A 21,848-nucleotide genomic window follows, 5' to 3' on the forward strand; every position below is an offset into this window, starting at 1 on the left:
GCTGCCACAAAACGCTAACGCAGACAAGTTGTGATTTTCCCCCTTGTCTTTTCCCATTACCTGGAGATGAGAAGTGCCTGCATTGCGGCCAGCGGCACCGTGGCGGCATTTAAAGAACAACGGGGGGGGGGTCAGGCGGAGGTCTGCCCCCCTGGCTGCGCATCACAGCTTAAATGCGGTCAGAGGCGACGTCGAGACGTCTCATTCACCGCTGACAATAAGGTCATGGAATGACCACCTGCGACCCAACGCCTGACCCAACAGACCACCTTCTGTCAAGGAACTAATAAACTAATATGTCTAACTAAAACCATTTCAAAACAGTCTTCAAAAAAATGTTAAATAAGACATTCTAAAAACAGGTGCTGTATTACTTATAATAAATCATTTTAAACTTATGTAACAGGAGAGAATAACAAAAACACTGACTACAGCCAAATAAATATAAATAAGGGATCGTCCAGCCCCTACACATGACTAATTAACATAGCATAACATTCCTCCATAACACTAGGAGATATTTTTACAATTCAGAGTTCAGTCCAGCTCCCACAGGATTGGACAATCCAGAGATACGCACTGGCCAATAACCCTAACCAAACCCATACTTGTTCCGCAAATGAGGAAAACATCCTAAAACTGAGGATGCCAGAAGGTAAGAAAAATAAAACAGACCAAAGAAAATCTCAAGTCTGTAAATGGAGCTTGTTCATCACACTGCCCTCTGCAGGCAGGTCGGTGTGGTTGCACTCAGAGCCCTGTCTCCAGATGGCTCTATCCTCCATAGGACCTGGCTCAGACACATGCCTGGCCGGGTATGGACTACTGTGACATCACCTCCTTCCCTGCAACTGTTGCAGGCAACGGCTCCGGACAGAAATAGCAGGGGAGGGAGAGTGAGAGGTGGTGGTGGTGGTGGAGGAGGAGGAGGAGGGAAAAGGGAGGGGGAGTGGGGGGTGGGGGGGGGTGGGGGGCTGAGGCTTGTATCTCATGCCTGTGGGTCTCCATGTGCCAGTGGGAGGAGACAGGGGAGGTTCCATCCACAACCTGACTACTTGTTGAAACTCAGTGCCAAAGCTCTGTTCTTAAAAAGAACAGGGAGAGAGAGAGAAAGAGAGGGGGGCAAGGTTGAAAAAGACTGACTCTTTGGAGCCGCAAGCAGATGTGATGGACCCTGTGTACAGAAAGTGACAAGATCTGTCTGCAAGGCAACAGGGAACACCCACACCATGCTGGCATGCTGAGCTTCCGGACACAACAAACCATTAAGGAAACTAACTCTTCTGCAGAAAAAACTACTTTTTATTTATTTTTTTTAAATACATTTTTCAATTGGATGTTTGCAAATATTCAAGAGCAGAACCTTGCGGGGCCTCAACTGACCTGGGACTGTGCAACAAGTTTGGCCACTGCCAATGAAGGTGTCGGATGTCTGGAGGGGGATTCTAGCAATTGACCTCTCATAATTGACACAAAGGACACAGAGAGTGAGAGAGAGAGCAGGGGAGAAGCGAGGGACCCGGTGAGAGAGAGACCGAGAGAGAGAGAGAGAGAGAGAGAGAGAGAGTGACAGAAGCCAAGTCTCAGGCCGGCTTTTTGTACTTGTGATGCATTTAGTCTAGGAGACGCTTGAATCATCTCTGCCCGGACGGTGCGGGATTAGAAGCGGGGAGCGGGGAATCCTAAATCACCCGGTAAGTACACTGCAATCTCAGAACTGCTTCCGAAAGAAAACAGCTGTAGCAACTGCACATGGCTTCACCACAATATGGCTTGATGTTCAAACTATCAATATGTTCTTTATTACCTCCAGTACTTCTGCTTTTCTCTTTGTATTGCTTCTCTCTTGGTGTGCACGATAGCATGAGCAATATTTTAGTCTCTCACCACAGCGAAATCAGATATAGCCAGACTCGTGCTCGATTTGTTTTCGAGTTCTGCTTGCTTGCAGAATGTTATTGGAAACTGGAAGGAAAAAGGTCATTATCCCCCATGCATTTGGATCTCAGCACTGTGGGGTCAGCACCTAGGGGGCTCTATACAAATTGCATCAGTAATGCGCTCAGACAACAGCAGGTAAACAAATTGCTTTTCACCTGGGAGGAATTCTGGCCAGGATAGGCAGTCGCTGAACCGTGATGGCAGCAGCAGCCATTGGCTTTCATGGCAGCATCACACGTGCATAAGCATCAAGTCAGTGGTGACCTTCTCATCCTCCTCTGACACAATGGAAGTGAGCAGGCAGTGACGCCCACAGCCTCTGGGACGTCTTGCTTTGTACTTATACTGGGCTAGTATCGTAGCCTCAGTGATGAACACTTCAGTTTAGATTGCACAGAGCAAGACTGGTGTAGAACAGAAAATGCAGCCACTGACTTCCACTAAGCCTTGTGATTTACATAAGAGCCAGTGCTCATCTCTGCATGGGCACTGGGGAGACCCTTTCCACAGAGAAATGAAGGGTCTAATAATAGGGGGCTCTGTATGCTTCTCAGATGCATTACTGCATTGCTGACAGAGCAGAGGAGAGGTCTGCCGGTATTTTGGGGGCAGGGGGTCCGGGGCAGGGAGGGGGTGCTGGTGGTAGGGGGACTAAGAGACTGAGTCTCTCTTTTTGATTCCTTCAAAAAAAAAAGAAAAAAAAGAAGAAATTGTGAGATAATGGCTTTTGAAGTAAATGTCAGGAAACAGCCCCGAGCTGAAGTGGATGGAGAGGAGTCTCTGTTGAATCCCGGCTTTGTCTCGGCTGCCAGCGCTGTGTTTGGATAAGGAGGCTTCGCGAGGGACTTTCTGGGCTTATCGAAACAATTCCTGAAGCCCCCTGCCTGTATTCCACAGCAAGGTGACTGCCTGTCTGTAATGGAAGACATGTGCCTGGACAGTGCCACTCTGCAAGGCCACTGTGTGGAACAGCAAAGGCATTGAGGAGAAATACTGAGCCGGGGGTCTTTCCTGCATCCAGGAAAGTGAAAATAAAACAAAAATGAAAGGTATGGGCTGTTGAGGAGCTGTTACAGCATTTGAACGCCTCTCTCTTTCTGAGGAGGTGAGCACGAGTGAGGACTTATGGAGTCAAGTGAGAACTTCACGCAAAGATAGCCATGAAAACCAATCTGCAGCATCTTATTTTGTACTGGCAGTTTTAAGCGGTTCCATAAGATTCAGTGAATGAGAGGCCACCTAAACAAACAATTACATCACCGGTGCTCTGTGGTGAACTGGAACATGCAATTTGAGTGTGCTGTATTTTTTTTCTTTCCCCCAAACAGTACGTCAGTCAGCAGTAGGGCATTTGAGCATGGGTTTACAGCCTCAGAGCGGTGTGTGTGCCAAGCTGACAGTGATGGAGGTGTTGAGGTGGTAAAAGCTGTTGTCGTCTGTTCGAGAACAAGCTGTTCCGTCCTTGGAAGCAGACGTGTGTGTGTATTGCTTAAGAGTAATGGTCAGATGTGCGTCTGGGGGCAGAGGCTTGCGGTACAGCGGTATGTATTCCTACAGCAAAGCGCTAAGGACAGTGTTCACGCGCAATGTTATCCTATCACAGCTGGGGTGCTACACCACAAGTCAAAGCCACAACTCAAAACAACAACAAAAGTAACACATGTAGCACACCATAAGAAAACAAAGTGGATTTCACAATGGCCTGGTCCACACCTGGATTTACATCCTGCTTATAGCTCTTACTCTTGTGAGTACAGATTTGACAAAGAGGGAGAGTTGAGTAATTGGTGTAGAGAACCCTGCTGGTTTTCGAAGGAGGGGGGTGGGGTGCTGTTCTGGGCTAGAGGGCAACAGGAGGAGGGGAGATGGTGATGGTGTTGTCAGGAGACCACGAGCAGTGTGGTCTTTGTCGGTCAACGTTTGTGGCTCGTTCTAACGAGCTGACTGGGAATGCCAGGAATGTCACGCTCACACCGGGAATGAGAGGACAAGCAGATAACAACCGGGTCGCCTAGCTTCTAATTACATTCAGCCATGCAGAAAGGAAAAGCACCGTGTGAGACCCCACAAACACGGTCATTCACTGAAACTAAACCCACCAAACCATTCATCCAATTAGCAGACTCCCTTAATCTGAGGTGACCAATTTTCACAGCTACTTAATTTAGCTGAAGCCGTTCAGCTTCAGAACCTTGCTCAAGGGTACCATGCCAGTGCGTTGACTGCCTGGTACTATTCCGATATGAATTTTTATTTTTATTTTTAATGCTAGCTAAGTGTAATACAGATTACAGCCAACTGGTGGCAAATTGTAAAATGACTTTTAGTTGAAGACATATTTCTCAATGTAATTTCCAGAATGCAATCCCGATACCATAATAGAAGGAACGGTTTGTTTTTTAAAGTGCCCTTCAAGCCTTCAAACCGCTTTCTCTTCACTTGACAGACGTCCCCAGCCGAATCCCGAATTCACCTGTGTGTACCATGGTTACAAGCCCTTATGCAGGATGTGCAGATGGCAATAACGTCACTTAGGAAGATTGCGTGCTAGTACGCACCCTCCCAAATTCATGGAGAATGTTGTGGTGGGACGGGTGTGAAATTATGACTGGGCATTCCAAACAGGGGGGAGGAAAGAAAAACAGAGAATGAAAAGGGGGCTTTAAGAGCCTGGTGAAACCACAGCTTAGAGAAATCGTATCTGTCCCTGGACTACAAACTGACAGCACCCAAGAGAAAACAGCGACAGACCATTAACTTCAGTGAGTAGTGGCCACTATAGTATAGTATAGTAGTATAGTATAGTACTATAGTTTCTGAATCCTTATTGGTTCAAAGTTCAAGTTGAAAGGTTTGCAGTGTCTTACCGTTGAACGCATCTCTTAGAATCTAATAAACAATTTTTACTTTTAAATTCCTTTTCTCCATTCTCTGTTTTAAGATCGCCAAAGACATCCAACCGAAGTTGTCAAGGTTGCAAAAGATTGCTTGAGAGACACCATCTAAATGGCTTGAAATCTTTGTCATAAGAAGCTTTCAGTAGTAATTAAAAGCAATCCTATAAATGTTAAATGTTCTATTTTCCTTAATTAAGTTTTCATCTGAAATCACAGTTGTCTGCTGCAGTCTGCTCTGTCAGAGCTTCAGACTAACCACAGCACTTAATCACTGACATTCAGAGCCAGTCGCTTAAGTTAGGGTGGGGGGCCCTGATTCAAGAGAGAAGAAAAAAAAAAAGAGAGATGATTTCTTAAAATGGTATACCCTGATGCACCGATGGACTGAAGTTACTGAAAGAGTGGAATAGGCAATAAACACGAAAGCAGGCTTTGTATACAGTATTGAGGCCGACATAAAATCGAATTTCAACAAACAATAGCATGTAGGCTTTAAGCTATTTATACATTTGCTACTGTGAATGAAAAGAAGAAGCTTTTGTTAACCCAGTGATCTTGGGTCAAAAGAGAACACTCAAAAAACAAGAGGCTCTCTCAGGAGGAATGGGGAAGGAGCAGATAATGAAAAACAAAAGCCCAGAGGCCCATTTCAAAAGGCTGGGCCTAGGCTATGCTGAAATTAGGATAAAAATCAAGAACTGAGTCAAGGTTCAGTGGTTCGCAGCTCCCGAACCTCGTCTGGCTTGTGTAGACTACACAACCATTTCCTGGGGTGCTATCTGTAGATAAACACCAACCACCACATTCTGCTGTCGCTGGAAGGGAAGACGTTTATATTGACCCAGTCTCCAGCTGTAACTGTAGACATTTTGAGAGTGATAATGGTTTCCCGTGTCTTTGGGGATAGCTCTTAGTTCATGTTCTGCCAGCGGTATGACAAGGTGACAAAATAAAGTCACAAATCCCTCACTCACTAGAACTCCGGGAGTCTGAGAAAGGCTTCACCTCCTAATGCCCGTGTCCCAGCTGTGCCTACAACAATGCTCAGTAAATTATTGGAAGAAAACAGTTGGGGGGCCCATGGATGCGATAGCTTTTCAGCTCAGTACTCGAATTTGAAAATTGCAAAAATCTTATGCAGTAGGTCTGAAAGGGGAGCTCAGCCAATGGCAGGACGGGAAGGCCTTTTGTTGTCATTCTGATATATTTCATACAGCATCTTCAAAATAAGAGCCTGTCTAACATATTACACTCAATCCCCACTCGCTCTTCTTTTGTAATCTTTGTAAACATCACAGCCTGAGGCCATCAAACTACAATGATGGTCTGTATGGCCCCTGAGACTCCACTCAAGCCGATGGCCGCTGTGCCCCACCGGTCCGCGGTGAGGTGTTGTTCTTGGTTTACTCTGTAATGTGATCCACAGCAGTTTTCGGTTAAAAGGCCCCCATGGGGATGTGCAGGGCCCTTGTTTTGTAGACGCAGAAGCTTCTGCAGCTCATGGATGTCTCGTCTGCTTATAGGAACACTACTGTACATCCCATTAAAAAAATGGCCCCTGGTGATTTTCCAAATAATCAAAATTCCTGCACTTTGAAAGTTGGAACAATCATACTGCTCTAACATACAAACATATGGTGCGAAACTGCGCAGTTTCCGATAATTAACAGATGAAACATCTCAATAAACCCAGCTTACACGCTGCCACTGGTGCCCGCAAGCACATTCCTCCACATTGGAACAGGAGCATTTAAAGCCAGGCAGAGCATCTGCTTCTAAAAGAGGAAAGGGAGAAACGGTGGGTGGGCAGAGCTAAAGGGAGGAGCAGAGATGGACAGCTCCAGCAGTTACTGTGCCCCTCAGACCAGAAGACCACGGTAGGAATGCAACCAGGTGAGGAGAGGCCCAGCTGTGTGCTCACCGCTCCGCTGAAACGTGTCCATGCGGGGGCTGGGCCTTTCCGTGACTCACCGCTAAACTTTATCAAAACATTTCCAAAAACGCGCACCCCGTGCCAAGCGCTGGAAAATTAAATTCTCCGGTGTCTTTATCTGCTGTAAATGAGGGCTTTGTGCGTTGCATGCGCACGAATGCGAGAGAGACACGCTCCCTCTCCCTCGCTCTCCCCCTCTTTGTCTGGGTGTCTGTGATGAGGCGGTGACGGGCGATCGATCAGACGGGCGGCCGTCTCACAGTTTCCATCCTGCGGTGCCGTCAGTGCCAGTGGCTCCACGCGGACACAGTGCTCCTTCTGAAAGCACTCATGAAAATGGCACTCGCCCAAATAAGGACAGGGCCAGGATCAGAAGAGGGCTTGCTAAACACAGGCCCGCAAAACATCATCAAAAAGCGCCTCAGCTACCCGAGCCAGAGAGGGTGGCACGGGGGCCCAATGGTGTTTTGCTTGGCAGAGGGGTGGGGTCTGGAGGTGGGGGGTTTGGAAGATGCGGAGTGCGGAGGTCAAACCAAAAATGTATGGGAGTGATTGATCTTAGAACACGTGCACCACATAAAAAAGAAGTTTCAAAAGTGTCATAAATAAGCAGCAGTAAAAAATTGATAAATGTGTAAAGAACTTATGATCTTTTAAAATGATAAAAATGTATCATTTGCCTCAAAGGTGTAGCCTGGAACAGCTCAGTAGAGGTAGTACAGACTCTCGTTGAAGTCAGATTGATACTGATTCAAAAAGAGCCTAGATGGACTGAATATCTTGTTATCTTCATTACATTGCCATATACTTCTAAAGACATCTAAAGGCCAAACTGAATGCTTGAACAATGCTGCCAGACGTGGCAGCAATTTGCCCAAATAGCAGGCTGTCTGTAAAGCTGTTCTGCTCGGTCTTCCTGAAGGTTGCACTCTTCCCTCCTCCTTGAATGTTATCACGTGGCATTTTGAAAAGGCTTTGGCAGTCTTGTTGGATTACATTTAATTTCCAACGTTTAAGACGGGCGTCATTAGAAAACCCAAGCTGTGAGTTGAGTGCATCTCATCACAAATCAGCTCCAGAATTGAAGGTTTTTATATTCACTAATTACTGAATTAATGATGATGACCTTGAACAAAAATCCTTTGGGCTGAACTCTCCAGTTCTTTTCTGGTTGCAACAGCCAAATCCTCAATAGTATATGGAAAGTTCTCCACAATGAAATAAAACAAACAAAGTTCTGCGGCTGAACACTATCCAGATACTATCGGAGAAAGGAACAAACACTTCATGTGATTTTGTAGCCAGGCTTCAACTGAGTAAGAAATAAATATCAGTTCTTTTAACACTGAGGTCATGTTTTAGGCTGGGCTCAACGTTTCACATTGAATTTTTGACTCAGACATCATTCAGGTCACAATTGTTCTAGCCTTCTCCAAAAATTGATTCCTCTATCCATATCGCTCTCTCTTTTTCTAGACAGGTGATCAGTGTCAGACGAGCCCAGTTGCCATGATGCTCCCTGTGGTGGCCGTGCCGGTTCTGGTCCTGGTTTTGGTGTCGGGGTGTCGGGCGCAGGAGTTCCAGAGCAGCGACGAAGGCCCGGAGCAGGAGTTCCTGTACGCCGGCCGGAGCAAGCGGACGGCCGACCCCCCGCAGGCGGACAAGTGCTCCTACACCTTCGTCGTGCCTCAGCAGAAGGTGACGGGGGCCATTTGCGTGAACTCCAAGGAGCCGGACGCTTTGCTGGAGAACCGGGTCAACAAGCAGGAGCTGGAGCTGCTGAACGGGGAGCTGCTGAAGCAGAAGCGGCAGATCGAGACGCTCCAGCAGCTGGTGGAGGTGGACGGGGGCATTGTCAATGAGGTCAAGCTCCTGCGCAAGGAGAGCCGCAACATGAACTCGCGCGTGACGCAGCTCTACATGCAGCTGCTGCACGAGATCATCCGCAAGCGCGACAACGCGCTGGAGCTCTCGCAGCTGGAGAACCGCATCCTCAACCACACCTCCGAGATGCTGCAGCTCACCAACCGCTACAAGGACCTGGAGCACAAGTACCAGCACCTGGCCTCGCTGGCCAGCAACCAGTCGGTCCTCATCTCGCAGCTGGAGGAACACTGCCAGAGGTCGCCGCCCGTGGTGGTCCGGCCCGCCCCCCAGCCGCCTCCGGCCTCCCCGCCCGTGGTGGTCCGGCCCTACCACCCTCCCACCTTCACCCGCCTCACCAATCAGATCACCAACGAGATCCAGAGCGACCAGAACCACAAGGCCCTTCCGCCTCCACTTCCAACCATGCCCAGTGGCACGCACAGTCCCTCCACCTCGGACAAGCCCTCTGGTGAGTCTCCCGTTTTATGTGTCCTTCATTAGCCCAGGAAGGTCTACCACTGTAGCCATTTCTTTACTCTTTTTCCTGTCATTTCTGGCTTGCTTTGTGTTTTTGTTTCTGGCCTTGACAATGCAACCTTTGGATTTGTCATTACAGAACACAATATAACATAGTTGCTTGTTATCAATGGCATGAAAGTGCATTAGACCTCCAGTGTTACAGTGTAATACTAAGGGCCTCATTCGAGTGGCTTATTCAGCTAGAATGCAGGGCGCATGGATATAGGGTCGTGGTAGGGAACCTGACCTTTAAGTTCATTCAAGGTTCAAATCCGAAGGTGGGCGTAGCACACAATGTGAAAAAATTGTATTTCATACAAATATTTATTATATTGTTCTCCCTTCTCCAAGATGCAGGGAGGGGTGAATCTAAACAAGAGCTGTGTGTGAGCTGTCAAAAATATTACACTCAAACATTTTTGCCAGATCCATTAGTCACCAGACAATACCACAGCCATAAATCTCATAAATCGCTGGTTTGAGGAACTCGCTGGGTTTTTCAGTCCCACACAATCAGACAAGAAAAGCCAACTACAATAAGGCATCTGTTTTGGCATCATTGCGCTGGATTGTATTATAGGGACGGATTCGCATTGGTAAGTCAGACATCACAAGCCGGTCACGTGATGAGACCACATTGTTTCCTTCCCAAACTCAACAAAGCATATTCGTGAAATAAAGAGCATCTTTGTGTGCACTAAACTGGAGATGCCAAGCCCCTCATGAGAACTAATACAGAAGGCATACAGTATGTCAATGTCACCACTGTGAGACACCTACGTGTAGTGCTGTGAGGACATCGCCTTATATATGCAGAGCAGCGGTGGAAAGTCCAGGGGTCAGAAAGTAAAAGTCTGTGTTTTTTCCAATCAGACAGCTGATTTCACAAATTAGTTCTACCTCCTAACTGAAGAATTGTGCTTTACAATTGAGCAAATCCAGGTGATTTGAACAAAATAATGGGTAGGAACTTTTACTTTCTGAGCCAGAATTTTCCACCTCTGTCACACGAGTAAGCGGTTCCTCATCAGTCCTCCTAACAGAAACTACGATTGGAACAGTTCAGTGTGATTCTTTGGGGATGGGAGCAGAATCAGACCTGTTGCCACTCTGATTACACCTGGTCCTCTATGCGTTGGTAACTGTGTTTGGGAGATCAAGAAGAGCCCAAGAAGCAACTGCTGCCTTCTTTAAAAGGTGCTGAAAGCCAGGGCTCCCAAAGCGGCCTGACACCTTATAAGTAAGGATATTTTTTCACAGTTAAGATATATTTGTCTGTGACCCCATATAATTGAAATGTAGTGTTCAACTGGGATTTTCAGCTTGGTGTACAGCAGCAGAATGTTCAGACTGGTTAGTATCAGTGACTAAGGTATGGGCACAGTAGATCATGTGTTCTTCCTGCACCTCACATTCCACATTCATCCCCATATTTCATCCGTCTGCTCTGTTTGATAACCACTCCTTAGTCATGCTCACAGATCAGTGATACTATGTTCTGCAGGCACAAACATCCTCCATAATACAGGACATGATCTTTGATTTCCATAGCATCGCTTTCAGGTTCCAACCCCACAAGTCAGGGATCCACTTACTGTACATTACAAGAATATGCCACCAAATGCATAAATCACACGGTATTTTAACATATTAGCTGAACTGGTGAAGGTTTGGGAGCTGGGTAACAGCCAATCTTTCAGCCAATCTCCTTTTTTCCTCTTTTTCTTTCCCTTTCGCTGAATTATTTTCATGGGATTGACTTTATCCCCCCTCAAATAATGCTGGCTTTGGGGGGAGGGGCTAGCAGGACAAAGTGGAGTATGCAATTCCATGCTCAATCTCACCTTCACAAAGATGTGTACATGTGAGATTACCAGTGTCTGTGTGACAAAACCACATAATAGGAAAAGAGAAAGGCAGGTTAACACTCTCCCATAGGCCCTGAATAACCAGCATGAGTCTGACCACAACAAGCTAGTCCCTGCCAAAGTAGCTACTAAATCTGCTCACTAATCAGATTTTCACCACCTATAACAATTTTTCAATATTTCTTATTTTCATAAAAAAATTAAGTCAAACCAGCTGGGACCTTCACAAAACCAGACCGTTGAAAAACACACTGCTGGGGCCTTTTTTCGAATGTGCTCAAATCAATTAAGAGCACGTTCAAATTTCCATTTCACACTTTCAGCAAGTGTGAAATGCGGCATGTGGCCAGAGCAAACAGGGTGAACAAATATCTCTCACACTTTCCTCTCCAATATTAGCCCTTATTCTCACATGAAGAGACGGAAACATTAGCAAATGAAAGGGAGAGTTTAATTACCACCCCTTACCCTGCTTTCCCCAAAGAGAGCAGTGTGCTGAGGTGTGCCCTTTGGATGCCATTGGGATTTCCCCATCTCACTCACTCGCTCTGCTGTCTGGGGTATACCTCTAAGCAATCAGAGCTGAAATAAAATCTTCACTGCCACCTAATCCATCTCTGCCCGTATGGTATAATAATCATACTCCTTTTCTCTCAGGCAGTCTGCATAGCACCCGATCCCTCACTGTCTCTTTTTATTTTCATTTCACTCACGGTGAGCTGTTAGGGCTCCAAATCTTGCCACAATCAGGTCATAGATAAGGAGGAGTGACAGTGGAAATATTAACCCTTTCAAGAGTTTTTAAGAATGTTTTTTTAAAGAAGTCAATGTAAGGCTATGTTCTAAATGTTCTAGAAAGTCCATTGCTTTGTTAGATCAGAATTACAATGTTCAGTTAAGAACATTCTGTTCACATGTCACACCTTAAAGGGTGAATCACATTGCATGTTCAAGGGAAGCGAAGGGAGCGAACTTCAGAAGGAAGCTGTGAGAGGAATCTATAGCTTTAAGTAGCACTTGTGAGAGACGCACGCAAGTACAAACATGCACAAACATTATGACATCGCACAACGACAGAATCTAGACTGCATCACACAAACACATTTCAGCAGTTTGACCAGTATTCAGTAGCCAAACTGAAATCAGTATGAGCAGCATTACAAGAGGCTTTGTCTGACAAGCTTTTGGACCGGGAAATCACTCATTGTGTCTTCCCATTGCTCACTGTGGCTTTACCGCTGCAATTATTTACAGATATTTCTTACTTATCTTCTGACTTACTCTCGAGCAGATATAATGCCTCAAAACTAGAGAAAACTCTAGCAAAGTCAGTTTTCTTGGAATTGTTTAATTAATAACTATTGTTTTTGTAATATGTCCATTTTACATGACTGATGAAGACGAAGTAGCACTGAAGAGCATCAGTTCTGCACAATTAAAATGCTCTTTTCTCATCTGTGTGCTCCAGTCTTTGCTTTTTGAAATACTCAGTTTTCATGGATTCGGTCTGGATGTGGATGGTTGTTTATGTGACATGGATGTTGTTTATGTGATACCTGGTCGCAGTCCAGCCCCCATGTTAGGGCTAAATGTAAAGAGTGATTCAGACAGACTTTAGTAACAAATCAAGGCACCTATAAATCTGTTGCCTTGTAATACATAATTCTTTAGAATGACTCATCAGTCAACACGGGACCCTGGTGCTAACTGACACTAATCCCTGGCAAGTGACAGAGGTATTTTTAATACCATGCAATGATTGGGATTCCTGGAATGGGTTCAAAGCTGCTCCATGCCAGAGCAGATGAGGCACGTGGCCCACAGCTCGGATTTTCCCACATTTTGTCAGGCTCCAATCCTCTCACGCTCCCACTCAAAAGACAGCAGGTGTGAATGAAATGAACAGAATGACTAGATGTCATGCAGCCCACTCTATCTACAGTAGATTCACCAACACCAGAGGTTAGCTATAGTGATGGCAATATTACAAAGGAGATGTAACCTGAACAGGCTTTAATGCATCAGAATGAAACATCAAAATAAAACCAAACTAGTCATAAAATAAAAGATTTTGTCACTTGTGACTTTCACTGCATAATCCAACTTCGTTTACGGTCCTGCTCTGGGAACCCAGAACCACTCACAGCCGAGAAGAAACAAACAAATCCTTTCCTTCTGCATGCGCGTTCACAAGGGAAGGTGGGAAAGTGGTCTCATGGGCCACCAAGACTGGAAGCCTTCCTCATCATCACCGCTGAAAAGGTCACATTTAAGTTACTGCAAATGCACATCTACTGGTAGCTGCTGCACTCACTTACTGATGAAGTAAAACAAACAGGTGACGTCAGTCAGAAACACACAGACAGGGAGTTTAGCTAGCCATTTGACAACCTATTAATGACCCCCCACCTGCCCCCCCTGCTTAATCAGCCGTGTCATCTGCATTAATCACAACAGGCTCAGGGCTCAGAGTTTACACTTGGGATTTTACAACTGGCCCTGGAAATTTCATGCCGTGCAGAGAACGGTCGGTGGAAACGATGGCAAAACACGGTTCTCCATAAATTCGAAAGGTGTAGGGGTATTTGAATCTCGGCGAACAGTACCCCGTTCATTCCTCGGGGCTCAGGTCCCATCATGCTGTGATTCCATAACCCAGAGAAACGGGAGGTCCTGTGACCTCCTCTCCAGCGGCAGGTTGAATGGCAGGCAGGCAAACGACGTGCCACGCAAATGCGCTCAGTTCTGTCACCAGACCTCAAAATCAGGCATTGAGGCTACCAATTCCCCAGAGGAGAAAAAGGAAACACGGAAAGCAAATAACTCATTAATGAATGGATCCATGCATTAAGTTCCAGTACGAGGCCATTAGGACATGTGTACACTAGGAGTAGATTAGAGGAAATTGCACTTCTTCAGACCACTTCTCGAAACCGTTTAGGCGGACGCCACCTGTTTCTCAAAGTGCTCCTTGTTCATTTATTTCAGGTCTTAAAAACGTGCCTATTTATAGCCGAGCATTCCCGCTTTCACGTAATGACAGGGCGCTCGAGGTGGAAACGCCAACTCGATTTCTCCGGTTGTATCCGAACCGAAGCTGGCACGCACGGACAGAGGCTCCGTGTGTTGTGCAATTACCGCCGAGAAGAGGGTGGCACTCTGTGCCATACCGCCCACGTATTTTTCACTCAGGGGGTCTTTTGCCGAACATGCAGGCAGGAGAGCTTTTCCAGACTAGGTAAACCTCAGCACCCTCAATGGCGTTCTTAGCGGCTGGTATCTCCGGATAGGTCAGGACACGCGGTCAAAAACAGTAGTGTCCAGTCGTGAGCAGAGAGAGCAGCCTTACGGAAAAACGCTGCTGTGAGACAGTGGGATGGAAAAAAACCATGAGCTTTCCCAGTTAACATATTAACATGGCGTGATTCCCATCTTTCATCTGGAGAAATCCACAAAACTTAAATCTGATTTACAGCCTTGAAATGCCTTTTAAATCTCCCAATGTTTTGGTCTGGACTCAAATCCGCAGGAATTGATTTCTCGGTGAAGAGAAGAAATTACGATCGTACTTTTTTATGGTTGGAAGTCTGGTCATTGATGATTTTTGACCATCATTGTATTTTATTATTCTAACATTCATTGGCTGATATGATGTCTGCAGATGTGATATTACCATATGGAAAATTTTGGAATGCACTATAGGTAAAAAAACTTGAATGCTATTGTTTTAACAATAAAAGAAGACGTGCACTGAAAAACTGTACTCAATATCATATACAGCAACGTCAAATCCAGCAAGGTGACAGGACTGGTATCTTCAGAAAGGTAAATACTATATGGGCTGTTGGTTGGAATGTCCAGTTATCGAATGAATGAATAACCGTGGATATACCAGGTTTGAATGTGGCAGGCAGCCATAATGCTTAACCGGTCATAACAGGTCCTACCATTACTGAAGGTGAGGGTTTTCATCCACATGCTATTCCTACGTTGTGCGATATCTACTCCTCCCACTAACTGGTTGCCATGGGGTTGCCTGTGCAATGCAATAGCTGTGCAACTCAACCAGAGGACTGCAGAATGCAAAGAAGTATCTCCCAGCTTGTGAAACTTTTCTGAGGATGAACAAGGGGAAAAAAATGGGAATAAAGCCCTAGTTTAAAAAAAATAAAATAAAAAGGGAGTGAGATGTAGTTTCCAGCAAACCTGGACTTGTTCTCGTAGTGGACTTTTCCCCACTTACCCCTGAGTCTTTCTAACATCGGGGATGTCACAGGGCAAGGTGGTAACGGACATCAGGACTTCCAAACATGACTGCGGTTACTGAAGCGGAAATGCGAAACCCGAGTGCGAGAGGGTTTTGTTTAATGGCGAGAGCAGCCCCCGGGTTTTCCCAAAGCGCCGTGGTGCGTGGCCCGGGACGCTGCAGAGTACCTGCTGTTACACTCATCCATCGGCTACCGTTCCATTAATCAGTAACTGGGCCTCCCTTTCGCCTATGCCAGTGCTGTTCTTGGCCCCTGCAGCCGACGGCAATTTCCACAGCTGGAACGACGGCCAAAGTCAATCCTGGCTTTTCCTCTGAAAGTTTTTCCAGCCGGGGAAGGAGAGTGTTGAGAGCGGGAGATTGGGAAGGAGGCTGGGAGGAACCGGAGGAGCCCCCTGCTCTCAGGATGCTCTGAGGTCCCGGCATGACAGGCCTGTCAATCAATAATAGGAGCACAATTGTGTCTTCATCCTGAGAAGGTTCTGTGTTAGCATAGTGTGTCTGCATCCCGAGGAGGTCCTGTGTTAGCATAGCATTAGTTACTCGGTAGCGCAGCTCACGTTAAGTGTCTGTATCCGGTCCAGACATGACAGTGTGTGGAGACCACATGAGGACGTTTCAAACTTCTTTAGGAAAAGAAAACTAATACAAGGCTAATATGCTTCTTCGTACCGGTCAGAAAGTTTTACCTTAAATCAATTATAATCTTCAACTAGTCTACAGTCTACAGTCCACTGTATCTCCCTCTGAATCTGTGTGTCTTCCCCCAGGGCCATTTAAGGACTGCCTGCAGGCGCTGGACGAGGGTCACGGGACCAGCGGGATGTACCTGGTGAAGCCGGAGAACGCCAACCGGCTGATGCAGGCGTGGTGTGACCAGAGGCACGACCCCGGCGGCTGGACCGTCATCCAGAGGAGGCAGGACGGATCCGTCAACTTCTTCAGGAACTGGGAGACGTACAAGGTAAGGCCCCAACCCCTCACTCCTCCCCCTTCAACCAGTGCCGGGGCGAACGCAGAGCCGGGACAGATAAGTGAATCTCAGCTCTGGGAGCAGTTCTGGTACGGTGGTTCACGGCAAGACTAGATGCATTAGAATGTCAAGTCACACACGACAAGGCTGCCAACTCAAAAAATAAACATTTCATTCTCAACGCGAGCTAAAAACAGCGGTTATAAAACACAGACTTTGAATTGCGATTTTTCCCTTGGAACACACCTGAACTGGCAACGAACAATAGGATGTAGTCACCGTCGGCAAAATCCGCACAGTAAATCACGACGGCCTTCGCTGCTCTTTGATGTGTGTGAGTTATACGTCTTGTTTCAGTGCTGCGTGGTGAATGAGTAACTGCAGTTGCACGGTGGCCCCTCTGTGGTGGTCGTGCCGTATAGCTCCACTTGCTAGCTGACGTGGTTTGCGCCGGGCTAGCGGCTGCCGCTGACTGGTGTGTGACTCATAACAGCCACGTGAGTTCAGGTTTGTTGGATTCGTCTTCCAAACAGAGCTCGAACTGGAAGAATAGAAAACACGTGCACGAAGAAAGGCTCTCATACTACACAGAACTGAAATAAACCAATTCCAAGCAGTTACTAGACCTCAAACACGCACAAATAACAGTCACCCGAGCTTGGTTGCAGCTTGGCTCACTTGCGGGAACATACAAAAAACGTTCAACAACTCATTTAAAATTTTTCCCCTAAACACCTTTGGCTAAGTCTTGTCTTTTAAAAATGCATTGTTTACAAAAAACAAATTGATGCCTACTGGGATTTTCTAGTCATAAAACGGACATTGCAATACCGGATAGCGTCAATCAAGGGATAGCATTACAATTAGAGGCATACATTAAAATTATCGAAAAAAACAAGTATGAGGTACAGATAAAAACGAATAGTTTTTTAAAAATACTTTCAAGATGTATGCCCTTTGGCACGAATAGCAGATGCACCGTGTGCCTTGAAGTCGAGAAGTCTCGTCTGCAAAAGACGTAAGGAGAAGTTTCCAGTTCCCTGGCGATGCACCTTAAAACACGTGGGAGTCAGAACACACGAGTACACAACAGGGAAAATATAAGCTCCCCATTATTGGAACCATGTGCAGGGGTAATGAGAGCCATAGTATGAGGAAAAGGAAATGGTTTACAAAGACCGGTCTTACATGGATCCAGCAATTACATCTCAGCGAATCACTTGCCTTGTGGCTTTCAACTTAAAACACTCTCTGATAAGATCCCAGGATAGTCAGAACATATTAGGAGGAGGCGAATCTCCCACCCACTCTGTAAAGCCCATTGAGATCACAAGATAAGAAGGTGCTACATTAATGCCATCCGTTATTATTTTAGCATAAGTCAGGTGGGTGCTGTGATCTGCTTGTGCCACATGTGCAGTCCAGCTGGTGGATTTTAGGATAGAAATGAGCAGCTGATCAGTGTAAACCCTCAGAAACTGACGACTGGCCTTTCCCAAATCAGGGAAGCACAAAAAAGTGATTTAATGGAGGCTGCCCCATCCTAAAAAATGATTCTCATCCCACTCCACAGCAAGGATTTGGCAACATCGACGGTGAGTATTGGCTGGGCCTGGACAACATCTACTGGCTGACCAATCAGGGGAACTACAAGCTGCTGGTGACGCTGGAGGACTGGTCTGGCAGGAAGGTGTTTGCAGAGTATGCGAGCTTCAGGATCGAGTCCGAGGCGGAGTTCTACAAGCTGAGAGTGGGCCGTTACCACGGCAATGCGGGCGACTCCCTCACCTGGCACAACGGGAAGCAGTTCACCACACTGGACAGGGATCACGACGTGTACACAGGTGACCTTTTCAGCACCCTATAGTGTCAGAGTAAAACTGGGCCACCCAGCGTGCTCAAGATGCTCTGCTCTTATCACACTCAACATTAGCATAGTGCATGCTAACACCACACAGTTGCTCTTTTCATACAGTAAATGACAGTAAATTCACAGCATGAGACAGGCATGTGTACGCACAAACAGCAACAACACAAGGTTGCCATAACAACCTAAAGACCAGGAGGTAAGGAGGTATTTATCTAAATGGCATCAAAGCAAAGTGCCGAATAAGTGGCAGATTTGTTCTGTGGGATTTGACAGCTCATAGTGCTTTTGTTGTCCCCCCAGGTAACTGTGCTCATTACCAGAAAGGTGGTTGGTGGTACAACGCCTGCGCCCACTCCAACCTGAACGGCGTGTGGTACCGCGGCGGGCACTACCGCAGCCGCTATCAGGACGGGGTCTACTGGGCCGAGTTCAGGGGCGGGGCCTACTCCCTAAAGAAGGTGGTCATGATGATCCGGCCCAACCCCAACACCTTTCATTAAAAACCGCCACGCAAGAGACAACAATGAAAGGCCTCAGTTTTACCCTGGCCTTTTCCACTCTGTTGACTTGTGAAAAAGTGCAATCCATAGCATTTTTGAGCTTTCCATTGTCGCTTTTTATTCCCACGTTTTGTTCTAGTCATTTATTTTTTTTTGCCCGCATGTAAATGTAGATACTGTGGCGTGAAAGTGCAATCACCTCGCTGGGGGTTACAAAGACAAGCACATTCTCCCGGCTTTAGCGCCCTCTAGCAGGATACCAAGGACATCTCAGAAAAGAGACTCCTGCACGGGAGATGTTTTTGGATTGGCTTCAGTGCAACGCTTCACACTCTTCCACAGCTGAGGGTTTTTTCTTTGCGGGTTTATTTTTTACACCGATTTTCTGCTGGGTCCCCCTGGAGTACGATATTTGTTTTATGAATGAATGCAAAAATGAAGACGTTCGTCTACAACGTTTCCCTCTATAAATCTTAAAAATGTGTGGAAATCAGAAATGCTTGAGGCATCAAGAGTTTTTACCTGGTTATAACAAGAAGCAAACAGCATGCTTTACCCCCAAAACAATATAGAGCACAGCTTCGCAGTACCACAGTTCTGAGCCAGCAGCGTAGGTTTGTAAAATATCGTGATGTGTACAATATCGCTTTACATAATTCTTTGGAAAAATAAAAAATAAAAGAATGACACAGGAAGGTGTATCCAGTGAAGTTTAGTAAGTTAGTTTCTTCTGCTAAATGGAAATAGTTCTGCTCATCTGGAAGATTTGACTATTTATTTGGAGGCAACTAGTGATTCTAATGGTTTCTGAAACACATCCTGATATATAAGCATCTATTAGACTAGCCACTAACTTACAGAACTACATTATTCAGTAGATGAGAAGAGTTCAGTCCGGTCTGCTCTGTAGAACTCACTTCGGGTAGCTCCTGGAATGGGGTTAGGGGTTAAGCAGTTATGCTATATGTATTTATTTCTGCTGCTGAAGGCCTATATCTTGGAAAATGATCTTCAATGGCTGATGGCATGACAGGTTAAATAGCAATCCAAAGATCTGTCTCTGTAAAAATGCTGCACAACCAAGCTGATTATGTCCTTGGCAAAATAATTTTGCTGAGAAATACTAACGTTACATAGCAGCACAGGATATTTTTTAAATAGTGGGCTAAGCCAAGATCTATATAAAGAAAGAACAGGGCAAGTCTTTTCAAACGATAATACAGTATGCAAATATTTCATTGGTTTGGTTTCTTTGGTTGTGGAAACTGACCAACTGACTTTATGTATCATCAGCAAAAATGTCAAATATTAATCCTGATGGTCTTCCGTAGGCACTAGCGGACCTCTTTTGAAGCATTAAAACCTCATGATAAAGGGTCAACACCCTCTCAAGTGGAATCCAACCCTGGCACCCAGTCTTAGCATGTATCACTCACAGTGATGCATTGTATGTACTGTATAAATTAAAGTGTTGGTATGTGGAGATCCAACATGTCTTTTGTTTGTACATAAAAGTCATGTCGATAAAGTATTTTGTAATATAATGTATCAAACCTCCCATGTATCACCAGACTGTTGCAATAAACTATGTACAGCTATAGCTATGCGAGTCTCCTCATTGCCATATTATTGGCAGGCACTGAAAGACAAGATAAGGTGGCCAATGGATGATTCACCCACCACGATTCATAAATTTTCAGAGGGACCAGAGAGAAACTACAGGGGGTTAAAGGTCCGTCAGGCTGCAAATCAAATGACAGCTTATATATTTCCTCCCCTCTTTTTTTTTTTAAACACTAGTACCTGTAATTCAACTCATTTCGGTTCACAATCCTTTCCCTCTAGAGACTATGGGATTATACACCGATGAGCCAAGACATTATGACCACTCACAGATTAACAGAATAACATTGATATGTAACAACAGCGCATGTAAAGGTGTGGGACATATTCGACGGTAAGCAAAAGGTTAATAACTGAGGGATAATGCACCCTGTGACATTGGAATGGTTTGAAGAAAAATACAAAGAGTTTAAGGTGTTGCCTTGGCATCCAAATTCCCCAGAACTCATGTGCTGGAACAACAAGTCAAATATACAGCAGCTCCACCTTACAGGACTTAAAGGATCAGCTTCTCACATCCTGGTGCCAGATACCACAGGGTACCTTCGGAGGTCAATATGATTTTGTCTACAATATGCCGTTATGCTGCCTAATAAGAATAAATGGTAGAATAATGTGCATAACAAGGAAAGATCCAACCAGTAACACACATCACACAGACACATGGCATTTACGTGATGTAAAAAAAACATATGTTTTGAATAAGGTAATCCAAAGGGTACACAGAGATGGTGTAATAGAGGAGCCAAAATAAACAGAACTCTGTCTGCATGGCAGGCTGGTAGAAATGCTGATATGCAGGTATGGTGAAATGCTTGCGGTCACCTGCCGAGGAAGCTCACGCCCCTCCCCCTCTGACATCACCCTAGCATCCGTGTCTCATACTCCCTTTTCAACCGCAGACACGGCAGCGCCAGGAGAAATGAGTTTGGACAACACGTGAACCTACAGCCACTCCATGGGAGCCTCCTTACTTCTTGCTGGATTATAAAATGACATCACCGATCCACAGGCTAGCAGTGAGCGCTTCTGCGATTCGGGAACTGTGTTCCACAGCCTGGTTATACTCAGACTGTATGTTATTAATACATTGAGATGAAGCATTTCATTTTTAATGCGCACTGAGTAGGTCATTATGTAATTCAATGTATCAGTAGACAACCGAAAGGAATTAACAAGAACAAAAAATAAGTATTGAAATTTCCAGTCATGGCACTGAATTTTGCAACTGATTTCTGAGGTGTTGGCCACCCAACATTAGAGTGGGCCTGCTCATGAGCATTACATATTTCAAATGAAACAATGCGTCAGACAAGGGCATAAAAATCTAAGAGAAAATCAAAAAAGCATAAAGGCGTGGAGATTAACACTGATGGAGTGAGAACAGACTGATGGAATGTTAACTGTTCAACGCTCCCATTTGCCACTGAGGTGAAGAAAGGATGACCCCACACAAATATATTGATTGAAAAATGAACAGAATACGAACACGAAAGACCTATGAGAACGATCTATAGAAAAAGAGCACTTTGTTAATGCTGAATAAATACATTCAACAAGCTTCTGTACTGATAGTCCTTTGTGTCCATCT

The 21,848-nt window shown here is 45.6% G+C and overlaps 2 protein-coding genes across 7 annotated transcripts in view; one reads left to right on the top strand and one right to left on the bottom strand.

Moving 5' to 3' along the window:
• Window positions 1–21,848, bottom strand: part of ralgps1 (Ral GEF with PH domain and SH3 binding motif 1) — a 158,592-nt gene that overhangs the window by 67,328 nt on the left and 69,416 nt on the right. The window lies entirely within an intron of this gene.
• angptl2b (angiopoietin-like 2b) lies at window positions 1,114–20,234 on the top strand. Its single transcript, XM_061260216.1, has 5 exons — window positions 1,114–1,694; window positions 8,248–9,106; window positions 16,062–16,255; window positions 17,838–18,108; window positions 18,435–20,234. Exons 2-5 carry the CDS (start codon window positions 8,281–8,283, stop codon window positions 18,632–18,634), a joined length of 1,491 nt encoding a protein of 496 aa, XP_061116200.1. The 5' UTR covers window positions 1,114–1,694; window positions 8,248–8,280; the 3' UTR covers window positions 18,635–20,234.

Source organism: Conger conger, chromosome 11 (assembly GCF_963514075.1).
Source record: "Conger conger chromosome 11, fConCon1.1, whole genome shotgun sequence".
NCBI lineage: Eukaryota > Metazoa > Chordata > Actinopteri > Anguilliformes > Congridae > Conger > Conger conger.